Here is an 18,036-nt window from a genome sequence, read left to right on the forward strand (position 1 = left end):
TGCCAGGTCCTTCTTAATAGACCTGGATCTGCCTCCTGTAGCCCTTAGCTCAGTGTGTAATTATACGGTTGTTTCATTGATCCCTTCTATAATGCCTGCCCAATTGTGAGTCCTGTGAGGGCTGTCATGGTCAATGGTGTCCCCCAGAACCACCCAACCCAGAGATAGCTACCAAGGCAGTGTCTGTGAATAGCTGGTGATTAAATGTAATAAATGAGAAGGAGCTATAAGGAAGGACATGTTTGGTCCTGGGAACACAGCCATGAATAAGGACACAGTTCTTATCTCCTAGAAATATCATATGTGCTGAACTCTCTGGATTCAGGTACTTTGCACAGGCTGTTCCCTCTGCACATAACACTGTTCCACTCCCCCTTCTCTTGCCTACCTCCCAAGTCTCAGTACATATGTCCCCTCCTCCAAGAAGCCCTCTCTGACCTCTCTGTCTGGGCTGGAGCAGGCACCTTTCCTGGGCTCCCCCTTCAAGGCTCTGACCTCTCTGTCTGTGATTCTCCCATTGCAACCCTGGCCATTCTGGGTCTGTCTCCCTCTTGGACTGTGAACTCTATGAAAGCAGGCCCAGGCTATCTCAGTCACCCTGTGTTCCTAGCACCATCCAGCATGGGACTGGGCACAGGCCCAAGTGCTCATTGATTGTTTGCTGACATTGGAGAAACACTGCTGCCGTTCTCTCGGAAGCTTCGGCTGAGTTTGTCTCTCTGCCAGAAGTCCCTTCCCTACTCTTAAACTTGGTTCCATCCTCCTCAACCCTCCAGTTGGATTTCAGATGTCCTCTCCTCTAGGGATCCTTTCGTAGGCCTACCTCCCATGTTGAATTTAGGTCTGTCAATGTTGCAGCAAAAGGCCTGCCATCAAGGGCTTGTGAATGTTTGTTGAATGAATAAATAAACAGATGAATGCTGGCATCAATGAATGAATGAGAAACTGCCAAGGGGTGAGGGTCTCCTCAGGCCCACCAGCAGCCCTGACCACATGTCCCTTCCAGCCCTTCTGGGAGGAGGGTTCTGGCTGGGTTCCGGCCACACCCCAACTCCTGGTGGCTGCCAGGCCTGGAAGGCATTTCCCAAGCTCAGCACATTCCTGCCTTCCCTGGTGTCTGAGTGTGGGCAGGGGGTATTTCAGAGAGATGGTGTGGGGGGCTAGCATTCTGGGATCCTGCCAACCTGTTCCTGGTCCCTGTGCCCCCCGGAGTAGGCTCCAGCCGCTCAGTATGGGGACGGGTATGGGTCTGCAGAGGGGTCAGTGCAGTTGGTGTGAGAGTGAGGGTGACAACTGAGGCGAGGGCCTGGTGGCTGCGCCTGGTGGGACAATGGAGAAGAAGCTGCTGACTCGCATTTTGGGGGTAATCCCTGGCCTCTCCCCAGCCTGGGTCCCAGGCCTGGGCACAGAGAGCCGGGCGCATCTGAGGAAGCAGCCGGGTGGGTGTGAGGGGCATGTGGGGCTACTTGTGCTCCCTATGCCGCCCCCCGGGCTCTGGTGAGTGAGGGCTGGGGGCTGGGGGATGAGGGTAAGGCCTGGTGGCCTTTGGTTTGAGAGTTGGGCAGGTCTGGGTTCAAATTCGTCACTACCAATTACCTATTGTAGGGACTTTGGGTGTCACTCACCCTCTTTGAGCCTCCGTGTCTATCAAATGAAGGGGACAGAAGAGTGTTGCAAGGTCTTTGGGGTCCAGCAGAACTGGAGTTGGACCCCAGTCCTGCTAACTCCTGACCATGTGTACAGCTAAAAACTGGGCATAATCTGCTCACCTTGCACCCTGGATTCCAGAAGCTGAGCTTTGGGGACCCAGCAAAGGAAATAGCACATGAAAGGTACTCCCCAGTGGCAACTCCATTAATCAGAGAAGTGGGGCTTCCCTGTGTGGGTCTCCCTCAGGCCAGAGCCCCCTGGCAGGTGCAACTGGCCCCCTAATTTGTGCAAATAACAATACAAAATCCTTATAAGTAGCACACCCTCTTGTCAGGCACTTTGAAAAGTTCTAGCCTCCTTTAATTCATGCAATCTTCACAGCAACTCAGTGAGGTGGGCACTTTTACTGTCCCTGTTTTGGAGATGAAAAAACTTTAGAGAACCAGGAAGGTGTTGTGACTTGCCAAAGGTCACACAGCCAGGGAGTGGCGGAAATGGGATTTGAACCCAAACTGACCAGGAAAGGGAGTGGAAGGCATTTATTTTAGGGGCCTCAGGAACCAGTGGGGCCATGCCTGGGCCTAGGGTGCTGAGTGTTCAAGTGGTGGTAGCAACATCCAAATCTTTGGAGTGGGGCTCCTGGTAGACATCTCAGCCCCAGCGAGGGAACAGCGGCTCGGGTTTGGGCTGTCTTGTGGCTCCCCACCCCCTTGGGGGTGGATGTAGCTGGGAGAGGGGGATGTTCGTTTCCCCACCATCCACCTCCGGGTGATGTCATGCCCGGGCAGCCAATGGCTGGGGTCTCCCCTTCCTCTCCCTCCCCATTCCTTTTGCCCTCCTGCCAGGGCTGGGCCTGAGCAGAAGGCCGGATCTCTCTCAAGGCATCCAGAGGTCCAGCGGTAAGAGATCAGCTGGTCATTTCCCTCCCTGGTCAGGCTGAGAGGCCATGGGAATGAGACCCAGGGTTCTGGGAGGTGCTGGGAGGGTACCTGGGGCTCAGGAGGCAGCGTGGCATAGACTTTGAAGTCAGACCCTGGGTTCAAATCTCAGTGTCCCCTTTCTGGCTGTGCAGTCTTGGGCAATATACTTCAGCCTTTGTGCCTTTGCTTTCCCATCTCTAAAATGGGCTGCTGGAGGCCACCTCACAGGGCTGGACATGACAGTAAATGAGTTGCTGTTCATAAAGAGCTAGGGTAGGATGCCTGGGGTGGGGCAGACTTTTTGGCCCCTGGAATAGGGTGCTGGGGAGGCAGTGCTGATCCCTTGGGGGAGGCTGGTGCCCAATCTTGATTTTGTTTCTCATCCAAAGTTTCCCTTTGGTATGGGAGAAAGTAGAGTCACTGGTGAGCAAGGGCTGGAGATAAGACACTTTGAGATGCACAGTCCATCCCCCACTTGCTGTCAGAGACCAGTGTACCTTTCTTGAGCACTTAACTATATGCTGGGAATATTCTAAGCACCTGCTGTTATCTATCTCACAAATCCTCAAAGCCATTCTCATTGGCTCCATTTTATAGAGGAAGAAACTGAGGCCCTGCGAGGTGAAATACCTTGCCCAAGTATTCAAACCTGAGAATGCTGCATCAGGGACTAACTGAGGCATCTGGAGGCCACTGCTGGAACACCTCCCCTCTGCCTCACTAGATGCACTCAGATAATGTCTAGGGGTCTGGATGAGTCAGGTCAGCTCCCACGCGCATTGCTGAGGGCACCAAGTCTGTGGTGGTTGCGGAAGCTGAGGTTCTGAGTGGGGAGAATTTCTAGATGAGGTTGGCACCAGCCACGGAGAGAAGAGGGTGCAGTAGGGCAACGCTGGGGACTTCCTCAGCAGGTCCTCCTCAGCTGAAGGGCCCAGGGACAAATGGCAATCCCACCTCCCAGGCACTCTGAAGCGTGTGAGTGGCAACATAAATGGAAATTTAAGGGAGATACTGTGAGTATTTAATGAGCCACATCAGGGGAGGGTCTTTGCACATAGTAAGTGCTCAAAAAATGGGGACTGTGAGAATTCTGGAAGCCCAGGAATGAAGCAGGGTAGTGCCACAGGAACCGCTCAAGAAATAGGATGTTGGCATTTGGAGGGTCCTGCTGACCTGGATTCACCAGGGGAGCCTGATTAGATCTTCCCCTAACACAAGTCAGGACTCCTCAGAAACCTCCCCGGCTTCCCTCCTGCCTAGATGGGCAGAGCTGGGAACAGAGAGTGCCTGGGGTGGGGTGGGCTTCCTTCCGAAGCTGCCCTCACCCCACCCCAGGAGCTGGGTATGTGGCTCAGGAAGGGCACAGTTGGGCTAAATATAACTTGGGCTGCTGTCCTGGCAGGGATGAGGAAGGAGGGCACTCTCTTGCCCCTGCTCCAGCTGAGCTCCCTCTGCCAGCTCTGGGAGTGACCTTCACTGGTGACCGGCCTGGAGCAGGGAGCTTGGGGCCCAAGAGACCCTCTCCTCCATCTCATCGCCTCCTACAAGTACCAGGCTTCTCCCACCCCCAGGCGCAGGATGCTATGCTGTGTCAGGGACTCGAGATTTCCAGACCTGGGTTCAAGTCCTGACTCCATCCCTGTGATAGCCCATCTCTTGACCCTCATTTACTCATCAGTAAAATGGGATATGAGGCCATATCTGTGAAGTGCCTGCCTTGCCCAGGGGTATCACCAAGGTTCCTCTACAAATGCCTATTCCTGGACCCCTGATCAACCCAGCTCCTGCCCCAGCTGTGCTGCTGCTTGGGTCTTATCCAGTGCTTAGAGCCACCACTGCAAGTTAAGGGGCAGAGCTGGGGTCAAGGGCATGGATCCTAGCTGTGTGACCCCAGACAGGTCACATCTCTCTGAGCCTCAATTTCCCACCCTAAAACAGCCACCACATTCAGGGTGATTTTGAGGCCTAGGTGCCAGCACGAGGCCCAGTTCAAAGGAAATGCCTCAGATGTGTGAGCCAATCCTACTTGGAGAGGCTGAGGGCTCAGAGGGGAGGCTGAGGAAGGACATGAAGACCAGGATCCTTAGGAGAGCCAGAGAGGAGCCCTCCGACACTGGCCCGGGGTTGTGGGGCCAGCCAGTGGAGTGGGTATAGCTGGAACATTGAGGGGTCCCTGTGTTCTCTATCTTGGCCACTGGTGGGCTATGAAGGGCCATTGTGCTGCTTGGGGTGTGTGGGCAGGGGCGGAATGTGATTGAGCCCAGCAGACAGACCATTGTTTGAGGGAATGTGCCTCGTGGGGCCTGACCTTTTCCTGTGGACTGGGGGTTGGCGGGTTGGCATGCCAGGTCGGGGCCGGGAGGACAACGCCATGGTGGGGGTTGCAGACAGTATCCATCCCCTTTTCCCCAATAGGGCCTCTCAGGGAGGCTGCATGTGAAACCCAGCTCTGCTTCTTCTTGCTGTGCTGTGTGACCTTAAGCAAGGTTCGTGGCCTCTGGGAGGAGCTAGTGTCTTCCTCAGCAAGGTGGAAAGCGAAGGTCTTAGCACAAGACTGGCAAAGAGTAACCACTCAATACTCATTAGATATTATTATCTATATAAGGGGGCCACAGCTGTTGGACAAGTCTGAGTCCTGGCTTTGCCATTTGTGATGCGGGCGACTTCCCTTTTCCCAGCCTCAAGGGTCTTTGTAATGGGCTCAATGATTGTATTGATCTCACAAGGGTGTCCTGAGGTCCACAAGCGATGACCCCTGTGGGGCATTTGATGCAAGGTCAGGACCACAGTAAGTTCTTAGTAATAATAATAGCAAAGGCTCATAAAGCATCCTACCATGTGCCTGGGACATTATATTTACCGACTAATTTGACCCGTCCAACAGCCTGTCAAGGTATGTGCTCATTCTGCCTATTTTATAGACGAGGGAACTGAGGCACAGAGAGGTGAGGTGATTTGCCCATGTGGAGTACATGCAGTGTTTATAATTATTTATAGTGAAATCTGGTTCTCTTGGTCGGCCAAGGTGGTTGGCACATGGTCTCTGCTGTCAGGCCTAGCAGACAGTTCTAGCTTTACTGTTTGTTGTCTAGCTGCGCCCCCTTGGGTAAGGGTCTTGTAAGCCTCGGCTTCCCCTCCTGCACTATGGGGATGGAGTATTGACAAAGCAAGGGAAGGGGCAGGCACTAGGAATCATCAGTGGGGTTAGCTGACAGTAATGCTCCTGTTACTTTTCTTAGAGCCCCGGACCCAGAAGGCCCAAGGAGCTGGAGGTCACCCTGAGGTGAGCACTGGCCCGTGCCACATGCCCCTCCCTGCCCGTCCCTGGCCTGCCTGGAGCCTCATGTCCTGATCTCTCCCTGGCAGGCAGCAAGATCCCAGAGAAAGGGCGCGAATCCTGTGGACAACTGTGCGGCACCCCAGGCTGGGCTCCAGTTAGGAGGGGGTGCCTGTGCCCAGGTGGCGGTGAGAGGACAGCTGTGGTGGGAGGGCCCTTCTCATACCCACCTCGACCTTTCCCTCTAAGCCTGGCTTCTTGCTCTGCTCCTCTCCTGGCCTCAAGCCTCCATCCCTGTCACCCACAGGCTCAGAGGCAGCTGCTCCATGCAGAACTGAAGCTGGTCCTGCAGCAGAAGGGAGAGAGGGAGCAGGAGCCTGGGGCCCAGCTGACTCCCAGCAGTACCATGGAGGCCAGGAGCCGGAGTGCTGAGGTGGGCACCCACACGTCCTGCCAGGGGAACTCGTGGAGCTTGGGTGGGGGGCACAGACTAGGGTGGCAAGGAGATACTTCCTGGCTCCTCTGCCTCAGTCTCCCAATCTGTGAAATGGAAATAGTAATAGGGTCTATTTTATGGGTCACTGTGAGAGAAAAAAATTAACATATGTCAAGTGCTTAGCACAGTGCCTGGTGCAGTCTAAGATTCAAAGCAGCTAATTCTTTGGAGCATAATGGAAATGTATTAATAATGAGCTAAAGAAAATCGAGCAGAAACCCTTTGCTGAAAGAGGCAGGACAGTGTAGGGGCTCAGGATATGGGCTTGGGACTTGAGCTGTGTGGTCCTGAGCAGGTGACCTAACCTCTCTAACCCTGTTTCCCAGCAGTGAAATGGGGCGACGGTCCGACCTCTGAGGGTGTTAAGGACTCACACTGGAGCTATTGGCACAGTGTCTGGCACCTAGGAAGCCTCTGTGAATATTAGCTTCTGTCATCGTTATGGAGATAGAGCTCTTTGATTGATCACATCCTACTGGATGCCAAGCACAAGTGGGGTCTACTTTTACGGGAGCTATGCTGAGGCTGAGAGGTGGCAGGCAGGGGGTAGAGTGCAAGGAGGTCACTGCCTGCAGGATGGCCTGTGGGCTCTAAGGTCACAAGCCTGAGGTTGAGGCCCAGTAACTTAGCTTGCTGTGCAGTTTTAAGCAAGTCACGTCATTTTCTGGACTGTTGTGTCCTCTGTGACTGCTCAAGCTGCTGGATGAATGAAATTAGATGCTGCACATAAAATGCTTAGCCCAAGGCCTAAGCGGGGTGGTGAGGGTCATGCTGTTCCCTGCTGCCCCCAGCACAACTCTTCTTACCCCTTCTCACCATGCTCCTCCAGGCCCTCCAGTCTGAGGGGCCACTGCTGTGGGCCAGCTGGCCAAACCTGCTTTCTCCTGTCCAAGTCCTGGGCTCAACTCCAGTCTGTGGCAAACCTCCATGCCCTGCCCCATTACAGCATCCCCTCCAATACTTGTGGCTTCAGATCTCAGCTCACAAGAGACTCCTTCCAGTACACCCATGTTACCCAACTTTACATAAGGAAATGGCCCAGAGAGGGCCAAGTTCTCCCTCAGAGACACACCGCAGATTGGGTTCCTGGATGACCGTTGAACTGAGGTCCCTCACTGCCTCTTCTGAGAAGTTTGAATGTGAATCCCAGAGTGTGCTGCTGGGCCAGAGCTAGGTCAGCACCATTTACAGTAAATACCAGAAATACCGTGTCTTCTGGTCCACTACTCATCACCCACGTGCCCCCCTTCTCTGAATTCCCTCTTCCATGGGCGTTATGCGGGTCTTGGGGACATACAGTCCACAGTAGGGTACAGTCTCACACACATATTCAAGCCTTCTGGGAGGCCAATCCCATCCCCACCCACCCCTCCGTCCCGCACCACTTAAGGATCCAGCCTTTTCCTCGGAATCCCATCCTCAACTCCACCCCTTGTTCTGCTGTTATCAAAGCCCAAGCCATAGTTCAATCCCGCCCTTAGACGCGGTCCACGCCTCACCTCCGCACACACTCTAGCCACACCCCTCTCGTATCATTGGCCCCTCTCTGGCCAGGTTCTCTACCCGCGCGTGCTCTGACCAGGCTCCACCCTCAACCCCTCCCTCGGGCTGGACCGGCCCCCGAGAGCACAGCTCTGTCTCCGCTACCCGGCCGCCTCTCAGTCACAGCTCAGGTTCTCTGTAGCCTCCCAGCTCGTCCCCACTGCGGGTCCCTTCCTCACGGCAGTGGCCCTAGAGCTCCACTCAGGCCAGGGGACGTGCCCAGCCGAGCAGTTAAGCCGTCCCACGTGTCCCAGGGTGCGAGCGGCCTCACACATGCTTAAAGGGGAGATGCTGGAGTGGATGGGCCCGCACGACCTGTCTGAACTGCGCCGAGGGGCATGTGCCCCGAGGACCCGTTTAAGAGCCGCTTTTAAGCGGGATGGCTGGCTGTGGGCGAGATCTGGCCCTAGCACCCCTTGGCGACTCCTCGCCACCCTCTACAGGAGCTGAGGCGGGCGGAGTTGGTGGAGATCATCGTAGAGACGGAGGCGCAGACCGGGGTCAGCGGCATCAACGTAGCGGGCGGCGGCAAGGAGGGGATCTTCGTTCGCGAGCTGCGCGAGGACTCGCCCGCAGCCAAGAGCCTCAGCCTGCAGGAAGGTGGGCGGGGAATTGGGCGGGGCCTTCTTTGGGGGCGGGGTCAGGAATCTGCACCAGGTCCAGAGCGTGACCAGTGATCAGAAGTTAAGGGCTTGGGGTTAAAGGTTTCTGTGTCCGTAGTGCGGTTGCTCAGAGCCTGATCTGTGGGTCCATTGTCCCAGTTCGACTTCCAGACTTGTTTATTAGTCTGTGATCGTCCTGTGCCTCCGTTTTCTCATCTCAAAAATGGGAATAATGCTAGTACTTATGTCATAGAGTTGTTATGTGCATTAAATGAATCAGTATCTGAAAACACTTAGCACAGACCTACGTGGAGCATATAAGCACTATGTAAGTGCCAGTTACTGTTTTTGTTGTTGGAGCTGAAGATAAGAGGTGGAATTAACTTGAAGGGGGTGAGGAGGGGACCTTAGTAAATAAGGGATGTTTTAGGTAATATGGGTGAGGCTGATGTGATTTATTCATGCAGCAACCACTTACCAAGTTAGTTCTACTTCCAGATAGGTGCTTGGGCCACTGCAGTGAACTAAACTGACAATACTCTCTGCACTTAGGGAGCTTACATTCTAGTGGGGAGAGACATATTTAAGCAAAATGTGTAAAGTAATAGTAAATTAGAAGGCAATATGTGTTACGGTACCTGCATAAAAAAAATTTTTTTATTAAGTTATTATTGATATACACTCTTATGAAGGTTTCACATGAAAAAACAATGTGGTTAATACATTTACCCATATTATCAAGTCCCCACCCATACCCCAATGCAGTCACTGTCCATCAGTGTAGTAAGGTGCCACAGATTCACTATTGCCTTCTCTGTGCTGCACTGTTTTCCCCATGACCCCTCACACCATGTGTACTAAACAATACCTCTCAATCCCCTTCTCCCTCCCTCCCCAGCTGCCCTCCCACACCCCTCCCCTTTGGTAACCACTAGTTCCTTCTTCGAGTCTCTGAGTCTGCTGCTATTTTGTTCCTTCAGTTTTGCTTCGTTGTTATATTCCACAAATGAGGGAAATCATTTGGCACTTGTCTTTCTCCATCTGGCTTATTTCACTGAGCATAATGTCCTCCAGCTCCATCCATGTTGTTGCAAATGGTAGGATTTCTTTCTTTCTTAGGGCTGAATAGTATTCCATTGTGTAATGTACCATATCTTCTTTATCCATTCATCTACTGATGGACACTTAGGTTGCTTCCATATCTTGGCTATTGTAAAAAGTGCTGCAATAAACATAGGGGGGCATATATCTTTTTGAATCCAAGAAATTGTATTCTTTGGGTAAATTTCAAGGAGTGGGATTCCCGGGTCAAATGGTATTTCTATTTTTAGTTTTTTGAGGAACCTCCATATTGCTTTCCACAATGGTTGAACTAGCTTACATTCCCACCAGCAATGTAGGAGGGTTCCCCTTTCTCCGCATCCTTGCCAGCACTTGTTCCTAGTCTTTTCGATGCTGGCCATCCTTACTGGTGTGAGGTGATGTCTCATTGTGGTTTTAATTTGCATTTCCCTGTTGATTAGTGATGTGGAGCATCTTTTCATGTGTCTGTTTGCCATCTGAATTTCTTCTTTGGAGAACTGTCTCTTCATATCCTCTGCCCATTTGTTAATCGGGTTATTTGCTTTTTGAGTGTTGAGGTGTGTACATTCTTTATATATTTTGGATGCTAACCTTTTGTCGGATATGTCATTTACAAATATATTCTCCCATACTGTAGGATGCCTTTTTGTTCTGTTGATGGTGTCCTTTGTTGTACAGAAGCTTTTCAGTCTGATGTAGTCCCATGTGTTCATTTTTGCTTTTGTTTCCCTTGCTCAAGGAGATGTGTTTAGGAAAAAGTTGCTCATGTTTATATTTAGGAGATTTTTGCCTATGTTGTCTTCTAAGAGTTTTATGGTTTCATGACTTACATTCAGGTATTTGATCCATTTCGAGTTTACTTTTGTGTATGGGGTTAAACAATAATCCAATTTCATTCTCCTACATGTAGCTGTCCAGTTTTGCCAACACCAGCTATTGAAGAGGCTGTCATTTCCCCATTGTAGTCCATGGCTCCTTTATCATATATTAATTGACCATATATGGTTGGGTTTATATCAGGGCTCTCTAGTCTCTTCCATTGGTCTACGGGTCTGTTCTTGTACCAGTACCAAATTGTCTTGATTACTGTGGCTTTGTAGTAGAGCTTGAAGTTGGGGAGCATAATCCCCCCAGCTTTATTCTTCCTTCTCAGGATTGCTTTGGCTATTCGGGGTCTTTTGTGGTTCCATATGAATTTTAGAATGATTTTCTCTGTACCTGCATTTTTAAATAGGATAAAGTAGGAGTCCAGGAGTAAAGCCCAGAAGGAGGTAAGGGAATGAGCTATGTGGCTGTGATTCCCACTAATCCAACACCAAATGCAGTGGTATATTTTCCCCCTACATATATGTATAACAGTAACAATATTATGCACAGCAATAATAGTAGTGTAACTTCATTCGGGTATCCAGACCCGATTCCAATGTGTTTAAGCATGTGGGAGGGGGTCTTCCCACACATAATACTAAGCAATTCTCGAACACCAGCAGGGTGTCCAAGAACTCAATTCTGATGCCATCTACCTGGAGACAGCACCAGATCCCAGGTTAAGGGCTCCATCCTACAAGACTGCCCTCTAACCCCAACTCTAGACGCGTTTGCAAGCCCCCGGCAGTTACTTCTGCTTCTGACCTACCTGTTACAGATTGGAGGTTCCCACAGCCTCCCCCTTAGGTTTGATTAATTTCCTAGAGCGGCTCACAGAACTCAGGAAAACACTTATGTTTACCAGTTTAATAAAGGATACTGAAAAGGATGCAAATTAACAGCCAGATGAAGAGAGACACAGCGCAAGGTCCCAAATAAAGGAGTTTCTGTTCTTGTGGAGCTTGGGGCCTGCCCCTGTGGCAGGTGGAGGCCTTCTGGGTCCCCAAGCTTAGAAGCTCTCTCTGACCAAGAAGCAGGATCCAATCGAGCAGAGCAGGCAGAGCAGAGAGAATTGAGCTCTTCCCCAGGGGTTTTGTGAGGGCTTCATTGCATAGTCATGATTGACTAAACTATTTCCCCTTGGCTGACCCAGCCTCCAGCCCCTGCCCTCCGGTGGGGTCCAAAAGTCTCTCATTAACATGACAAAACACCCCTTTCACCTTTAAGACTGCTGTTTTCAGGAACTGTGGATGAAGATCAAATATACATGGGAAATACATATTTGGTCATACAAATGACCAAATATGTATTTCTTATAACTCATTATATCACAGTGACCATCTGGAAGAGCATTCCAGTCAGAGAGAACAGCTAGTGCAAATGCCCCAGGGTGGGAATGTGCTTGGCTTGTTGGACAAACAAGTTAGTGAAGAGAAGAGTTAAGAGATGAGGCCAGAGAGGTGCCAGAAAGGGCAGTTCTTAGAGGGCAAGGACTTTGGCTTTTAATCTGGGAGCACTGTGAGTAGAGGAGGAGCATGGCCATGGCCCAACTGTGTTGAACTGCTGTGGACTGCAGGTGGGGAGCAGGGAGACCGACCAAAAGGATACTGTGATTATCCAGGTAAAAGAGTGATGCTTGGAGCCAAAATGGTGTTATTAGAGGTGAAGAGAAGGGTTTGGGTTCAGGATATATTTTGGAGGAACCTTCAGGACTGGATATGGGTGTGATGGAAAGAGAGGGGTCAAGTATATGTCCAAGGATTCTTGATCTGAGGATGGAATTTGTAGTCCACAAACAGGGAACAACTGGGGCTGGAGCTTTGTGGAGGACTACCAGGAGTACAGTTTGGATCTGTCAGATGAGAGGTGTTTTGTGGACACCAAGGTGGAGATGTGGAGGGGCAGTTGTGTATGTGAGTTGGATATGTGAGTTGGATATGGAAGGGAGAGTGCTGGGATGTGGAGCACTTGGAAGTTGACAGCATATTTATGATCTTCCCAGTCTGAATGAGCTTCCCAAAGGGGTGAGCAGAGCATGTAGATGGAGAAGAGGTCCAAGTCTTGACCTCTGGGACAGTGTGTCTTTAAGAAGTCAAGAAGATGAGAAGGAATCTTCCAGGGTGTGGCACTCCTGGAAGCCAAACCAAGAAAGTGGATGAAGAAGCGAGAGTGAAGTCAGGTCAAAGGCCAAGGAGTCCAAGCAGATGAAGTCTGGGACTTGACCATTGGATTTAGCTACACAGAGGTCACTGCAAGGGACCTCAAGAGGAGCAGTTCAGGGTTCTGGGAGGGGGTGTCAGAGGTGTGATTGGAGAAGTGGAAATACTGCAGCTGACAACTCAATGCATTTTGCCATTAAGGTGAACAGATAAATGGGGCAGGAGCTCCAGGAGGAGTGAGGTCAAGACAACCTTTCTTATGGGAGAAGTAATGGTATGTTTTCTACTGATGGTAATAATGTAGAAGAGAAGGACACATTGATGATGTGGGGAGAGAGGGGAATTCCTGGAGGATGTTCCTGAGATGGCAGTGGAGGGAGTGACCTGGGCTAGGAATGGGGACAATTAATTCTTAGGAACAGACAGAGAGTGGAGTAAATCACCACAAGAGCAGGGGTGTGAGTAATGGGGCAGGAGCTTCTGTTCTGTCAGTACAGGAAGCAGAAGCAGCGTCTGAAACGTGAGGATGGGGGAGGGGAATGTAAAGGCGATGAGTGTGGCCTAAATGGGCATGAATTTGCTCAGTGTTGGACGTGGAGCTAAGGCCAAGGGTTGGGCTCTGATCTTAAGCATCTGGACCTCAAACTGGGAGGAATTTGCTCTCCAGCCCATGTTGGGGAATAGAAGAGGCAGAATTTTGGGCAGTGGCTCCAGGAAGTGGGCAGAACCAGGTCTGGGTAAGCAGGACCCCATGCCCTGCCCATCTCTATGTCACCTGCAGGGGACCAGCTGCTGAGTGCCCGTGTGTTCTTCGAAAACTTCAAGTATGAGGACGCACTACGCCTGCTGCAATGCGCCGAGCCTTACAAGGTCTCCTTCTGCCTCAAGCGCACTGTGCCCACTGGGGACCTGGCGCTGCGGCCCGGGACCGTGGCTGGCTACGAGATCAAGGGCCCGCGGGCCAAGGTGGCCAAGCTGGTACGCGTGCTTAGCCCGGTCCCAGCCCCGGACTGCCCCAGGGATCCTGTCTCTGCGCCATGAACCCCACTCCTCCATCATGTTTTGTCACTAACCCAATGCTAATCCCAACCTCTGCCCCCTGTTCTCTGCCCCTAAACGTCTCCCTGGTGGGGTGGTCCTACCCATTCCAGAACAGGGCCCTTGCCTACCCAGAGAGGCATCCCCACCATCAGCCGTAGGCTTGTCAAGGGTCCTGAGGGGACTTCAAACCAGGAAGGCCACATACAAGTCTTAATACTGCCCACTTACTGCTAAGTGACTCTGGACAAGTTTCTTTCCCTCCCTCGGCCTCAGTTTCTCCATCTCTGGAATAAGGTAGTGGGAAATATCCTGGATGAGGACCTAGAAGTCTTGGGTCCCAGTTCCTACACTCCTGTTGACTCACTGTGAGATTTTTAATGAATACCTTTGCCTTCTGGGGCAGTAGTGGTGAAACGACAGAAAGGAAGTGGGGATGTTGTTTCCATCCAACAAGATGCTCCATTCAACACATCCCCAGCCTGGTACAACATCAGAGGGGACTCCCCTGTCCACCCCGGGCCTCCCACTGTCCCACTGCCTTTCTCCTCTCTCCCCAGAACATCCAGAGTCTCTCCCCTGTGAAGAAGAAGAAGATGGTGGTGCCCGGGGCCCTGGGGTACCCTGCAGACCTGGCCCCCATTGACGTCGAATTCTCCTTTCCCAAGTTTTCCCGTCTGCGTCGGGGCCTCAAAGCTGAGGCTGTCAAGGGTCCTGTCCCAGCTGCCCCCACCCGCCGGCGCCTACAGCTGCCTCGATTGCGTGTCCGAGAAGTGGCCGAAGAGGCCCAGGCAGCCCGACTGGCCGCCGCTGCCCCTCCCCCCAGGAAGGTCAAAGCTGAGGCTGAGGTGGCAGCAGGAGCCCGTTTCACAACCCCTCAGGTGGAGCTGGTTGGGCCCCGGCTGCCAGGTGCTGAGGTGGGTGTCCCCCAGGTGTCGGCCCCCAAGGGGGAGGTGGCTCTCCACCTGCCAGCCCTTGGGCTAGGAGCCCCAGCTGCGCCTGCTGTGGAGCCTGTGGCCTTAGGGATCCAGGTCCCCCAAGTGGAGCTGCCCACCTTGCCCTCGCTACCCACTCTGCCCACACTTCCCTGCCTGGAGACCCGGGAAGGGGCTGTGACTGTGGTGGTGCCCTCCCTGGATGTGGCAGCGCCTACGGTGGGGGTGGACCTGGCCTTGCCAGGCGCGGAGGTGGCGGCCCGAGAAGAGGTGCCTGAGGTGGCCCTGAAGATGCCCCACCTCAGCTTTCCCCGCTTTGGGGCTCGAGCAAAGGAAGTTGCTGAGGCCAAGGTGGCCAAGGGCAGCCCTGAGGCCAGGGTGAAGGCCCCCAGATTGCGAATGCCTACCTTCGGGCTTTCTCTCCTGGAGCCCCGGCCTGCTGCCCCTGAAGCTGTTGCTGAGAGCAAGCTGAAGCTACCCACTATCAAGATGCCCTCCTTTGGCATAGGGGTCTCAGCCCCTGAGGTCAAGATGCCCAAGGGGCCTGAAGTGAAGCTCCCCAAGGTCCCTGACATCAAGCTCCCAAAAGTGCCCGAGGCAGCCCTCCCAGGTGTGCAGCTCCCAGGGGTGGAGCTCCCAAAGGTGTCAGAGATGAAGCTCCCGAAGGTGCCCGAGGTGGTCGTGCCTGAGGTGCGTCTCCCAGAAGTGCAGCTCCCGAAAGTTCCAGAGATGAAGCTCCCGAAGGTGCCTGAGGTGGTCGTGCCTGAGGTGCGTCTCCCAGAAGTGCAGCTGCCCAAAGTTCCAGAGATGAAACTCCCTGAAATGAAGCTCCCGAAGGTGCCCGAGATGGCTGTGCCTGAGGTGCATCTCCCAGAGGTGCAGCTGCCCAAAGTCCCTGAGGTGAGGCTCCCAAAGGTGCCCGAGATGGCCGTGCCTGAGGTGCGTCTCCCAGAGGTGCAGCTCCCGAAAGTCCCAGAGATGAAGCTCCCAAAGATGCCTGAGATGGCCGTGCCTGAGGTGCGACTCCCAGAGGTGCAGCTGCCGAAAGTCTCAGAGGTGAAACTCCCTGAAATGAAGCTCCCAGAGATAAAACTCCCCAAAGTGCCCGAGGTAACTGTGCCCGACGTGCACCTCCTGGAGGTGCAGCTGCCAAAGGTGTCAGAGATGCAGCTGCCAGAAATGCAAGTGCCAAAGGTCCCAGATGTGCAACTAAAAGCTGCCAGGGCAGAGCAGGCAGAGGGGATGGAGTTTGGCTTCAAGCTGCCCAAGATGGCCATGCCGAAGCTGGGGAGGACAGGGTCCCCATCACGAGGCAAGCCAGGCGAGGCAGGGGCTGAGGTCCCGGGGAAGCTGGTTACGCTTCCCTGTCTGCAGCCAGAGGTGGGCAGTGAACCTCGTGTGGGTGTCCCCTCTCTCACACTCCCCTCCGTGGAGCTAGACCTGCCCAGAGCCCTCAGCCTGGAGGGCCAGGTCGCAGCAGCCGGGGTGCACAAGGTGGAGCAGGCAGAGGGTCCCAGGGAGGCAGCAGGGGTTGGGGAAGTGGCCTTCCACATGCCCTCTGTTGAGATCGTCACTCCACAGCTGTCCACGACAGAAGTGGAGGAAGGGCAGCTAGAGGTGATGGAGATGAAAGTCAAGCCCTCCTCCAAGTTCTCTCTGCCTAAGTTTGGACTCTCCGGGCCGAAGGGGGCCAAGGCAGAGGCTGAGGGGGCTGGGCGAGCCACCAAGCTGAAGGTGTCCAAGTTCGCCATCTCACTCCCCAAGGCTCAGGTGGGGACTGAGGCTGAGCCCAAAGGGGCTGGGGAGGCAGGCCTACTGCCTGCCCTCGATTTGTCCATCCCACAACTCAGTCTGGATGCCCATCTGCCCACGGGCAAGGTGGAGGTGGCAGGGGCTGATGTCAAGCACAAGGGACCCAGGTTTGCCCTGCCCATGTTTGGGGTCAAAAGCCAGGACACCGAAGCAGGACAACTAGCAGCAGGGGTGGCTGAGCTGGAGGGCAAGGGCTGGGGTTGGGATGGGAGGGTGAAGATGCCCAAGCTGAAGATGCCCTCCTTTGGGCTGGCACGGGGGAAGGAAGCAGAAACCCAGGGTGGGCGTGTTAGCCCTGGGGCCAAGCTAGAGCCAATGGCTGCCCACCTTAAGATCCCTGAGGTGGAGCTGGTCACGCTGGGGGCCCAGGATGAAGGTGGAGCAGAGGGGGTGGCTGCCGTCAGTGGAGTCCGGCTGTCAGGCCTGCAGGCATCCACGACCAGGCAGGCGGGCACTGAGGGCCAGGAGGCAGGGCTGAGGATGCCCCTGGGCATCTCCCTGCCCCAGGTGGAGCTGGCCAGCTTTGGGGAGGCCACTCTGAGCACCAGTGCAGGACAGCAGGCCAAGAGCGTGGCCCCTTCAGCAGAGGGCACAGCAGGCTACAGGGTCCAGGTGCCTCAGGTGACCTTGTCTCTGCCTGGAGCCCAAGTGGCAGGTGGTGAGTTGTTGGTGGGAGAGGGTGTCTTTAAGATGCCCGCTGTGACAGTGCCCCAGCTGGAGCTGGATGTGGGGCTGAGCCGAGAGGCGCAGGTGGGTGAGGCAGCCACAGGGGAGGGTGGGCTGAGGCTGAAGATGCCCACACTGGGGTCCAGAGCTGGGGCTGGGGGAGAGGGGTCCAGAGACCAGTCCCCAGGGGCCGAGCGTGCCTTCCGCCTCTCACTGCCCAACGTGGAGCTCTCGCCACCCGCCATGGGCACCCATGCCGAGTATCAGGTAGCGGAGAACGAGGGGTGTGTGGGACACAAGCCCAAGGTGCGGCTGCCACGGTTTAGCCTGGCGCGGGCCAAGGAGGGGGCTGAGGAAGGCGAGAAGGCCAAGAGCCCAAAACTCAAGCTGCCGCGTGTAGGCTTCAGCCAGAGTGAGGCAGTCGCCGGGGAAGGCTCCCCCAGCCCGGAAGAGGAGGAGGAGGGCAGCGGGGAAGGGGCCTCAGGACGCCGCGGCCGGGTCCGAGTCCGCCTGCCCCGTGTGGGCCTGGCTACCCCTTCCAAGGCTTCTTGGGGGCAGGAGGGTGAGGCAGCTCCCAAGTCCCCAAGCGGGGAGAAGTCCCCCAAGTTCCGCTTCCCCCGGGTGGGCCTAAGTCCCAAGGCCCGGAGCGGGGACCAGGAAGAGGGTGGATTCCGGGTTCGGCTGCCCAGCGTGGGATTCTCGGAGACAGGGGGTGCTCCAGGCCCCACCAGGATGGAGGGGGCTCAGGCTGCTGTTATCTGAAGCCCCTGGGCAAATGGAGGGTCCCCTCCCACCTTCCCATCCCCACCTCCCCTTCGTTTGTCTGTGAGATAACTAGCACTAACCCTCAGAGGGTCGGGACTGACCGGGCAGGGCTGGTCATTGGCAGTAGTGTCTGTATCTTGCCAAGCCATGTGAATAAAATAATCCAGAGGTAGGTACCCTTGTGTCCTTCTGTGTGTGTGTGTTGGGGGGTGTCCACAGGGATG

At 54.2% G+C, this 18,036-nt stretch overlaps 1 protein-coding gene across 3 annotated transcripts; it reads left to right on the forward strand.

Moving 5' to 3' along the window:
- Positions 1-1,403: 1,403 nt before the first annotated feature.
- On the forward strand, positions 1,404-17,881 carry PRX (periaxin). Of its 3 annotated transcripts, none has more exons than XM_036896630.2 (7): positions 1,404-1,497; positions 5,810-5,853; positions 5,937-6,035; positions 6,155-6,280; positions 8,329-8,485; positions 13,378-13,574; positions 14,195-17,881. In XM_036896630.2, exons 1-7 carry the CDS (start codon positions 1,455-1,457, stop codon positions 17,807-17,809), a joined length of 4,281 nt encoding a protein of 1,426 aa, XP_036752525.2. In that variant the 5' UTR covers positions 1,404-1,454; the 3' UTR covers positions 17,810-17,881. The 3 variants fall into 3 exon arrangements, with proteins under 3 accessions (XP_036752525.2, XP_036752529.2, XP_057349296.1); XM_036896634.2 differs by lacking the exon at positions 1,404-1,497 and adding an exon at positions 2,521-2,549; XM_057493313.1 differs by lacking the exon at positions 1,404-1,497 and having other exon boundaries at positions 5,941-6,035.
- Positions 17,882-18,036: the final 155 nt, after the last annotated feature.

This window comes from Manis pentadactyla, chromosome 15 (genome assembly GCF_030020395.1).
Source record: "Manis pentadactyla isolate mManPen7 chromosome 15, mManPen7.hap1, whole genome shotgun sequence".
Classification (NCBI taxonomy): Eukaryota; Metazoa; Chordata; class Mammalia; order Pholidota; family Manidae; genus Manis; species Manis pentadactyla.

Bases quoted from the DNA above. Each gene is read 5' to 3' on its own strand.
- PRX (XM_036896630.2), top strand. From the start codon at position 1,455: ATGTGGGGCTACTTGTGCTCCCTATGCCGCCCCCCGGGCTCTG. The intron at 1,498-5,809 runs GTGAGTGAGGGC...TACTTTTCTTAG, and splicing joins ATGCCGCCCCCCGGGCTCTG to AGCCCCGGACCCAGAAGGCC. The intron at 6,036-6,154 runs GTGAGAGGACAG...TGTCACCCACAG, and splicing joins GTGCCTGTGCCCAGGTGGCG to GCTCAGAGGCAGCTGCTCCA.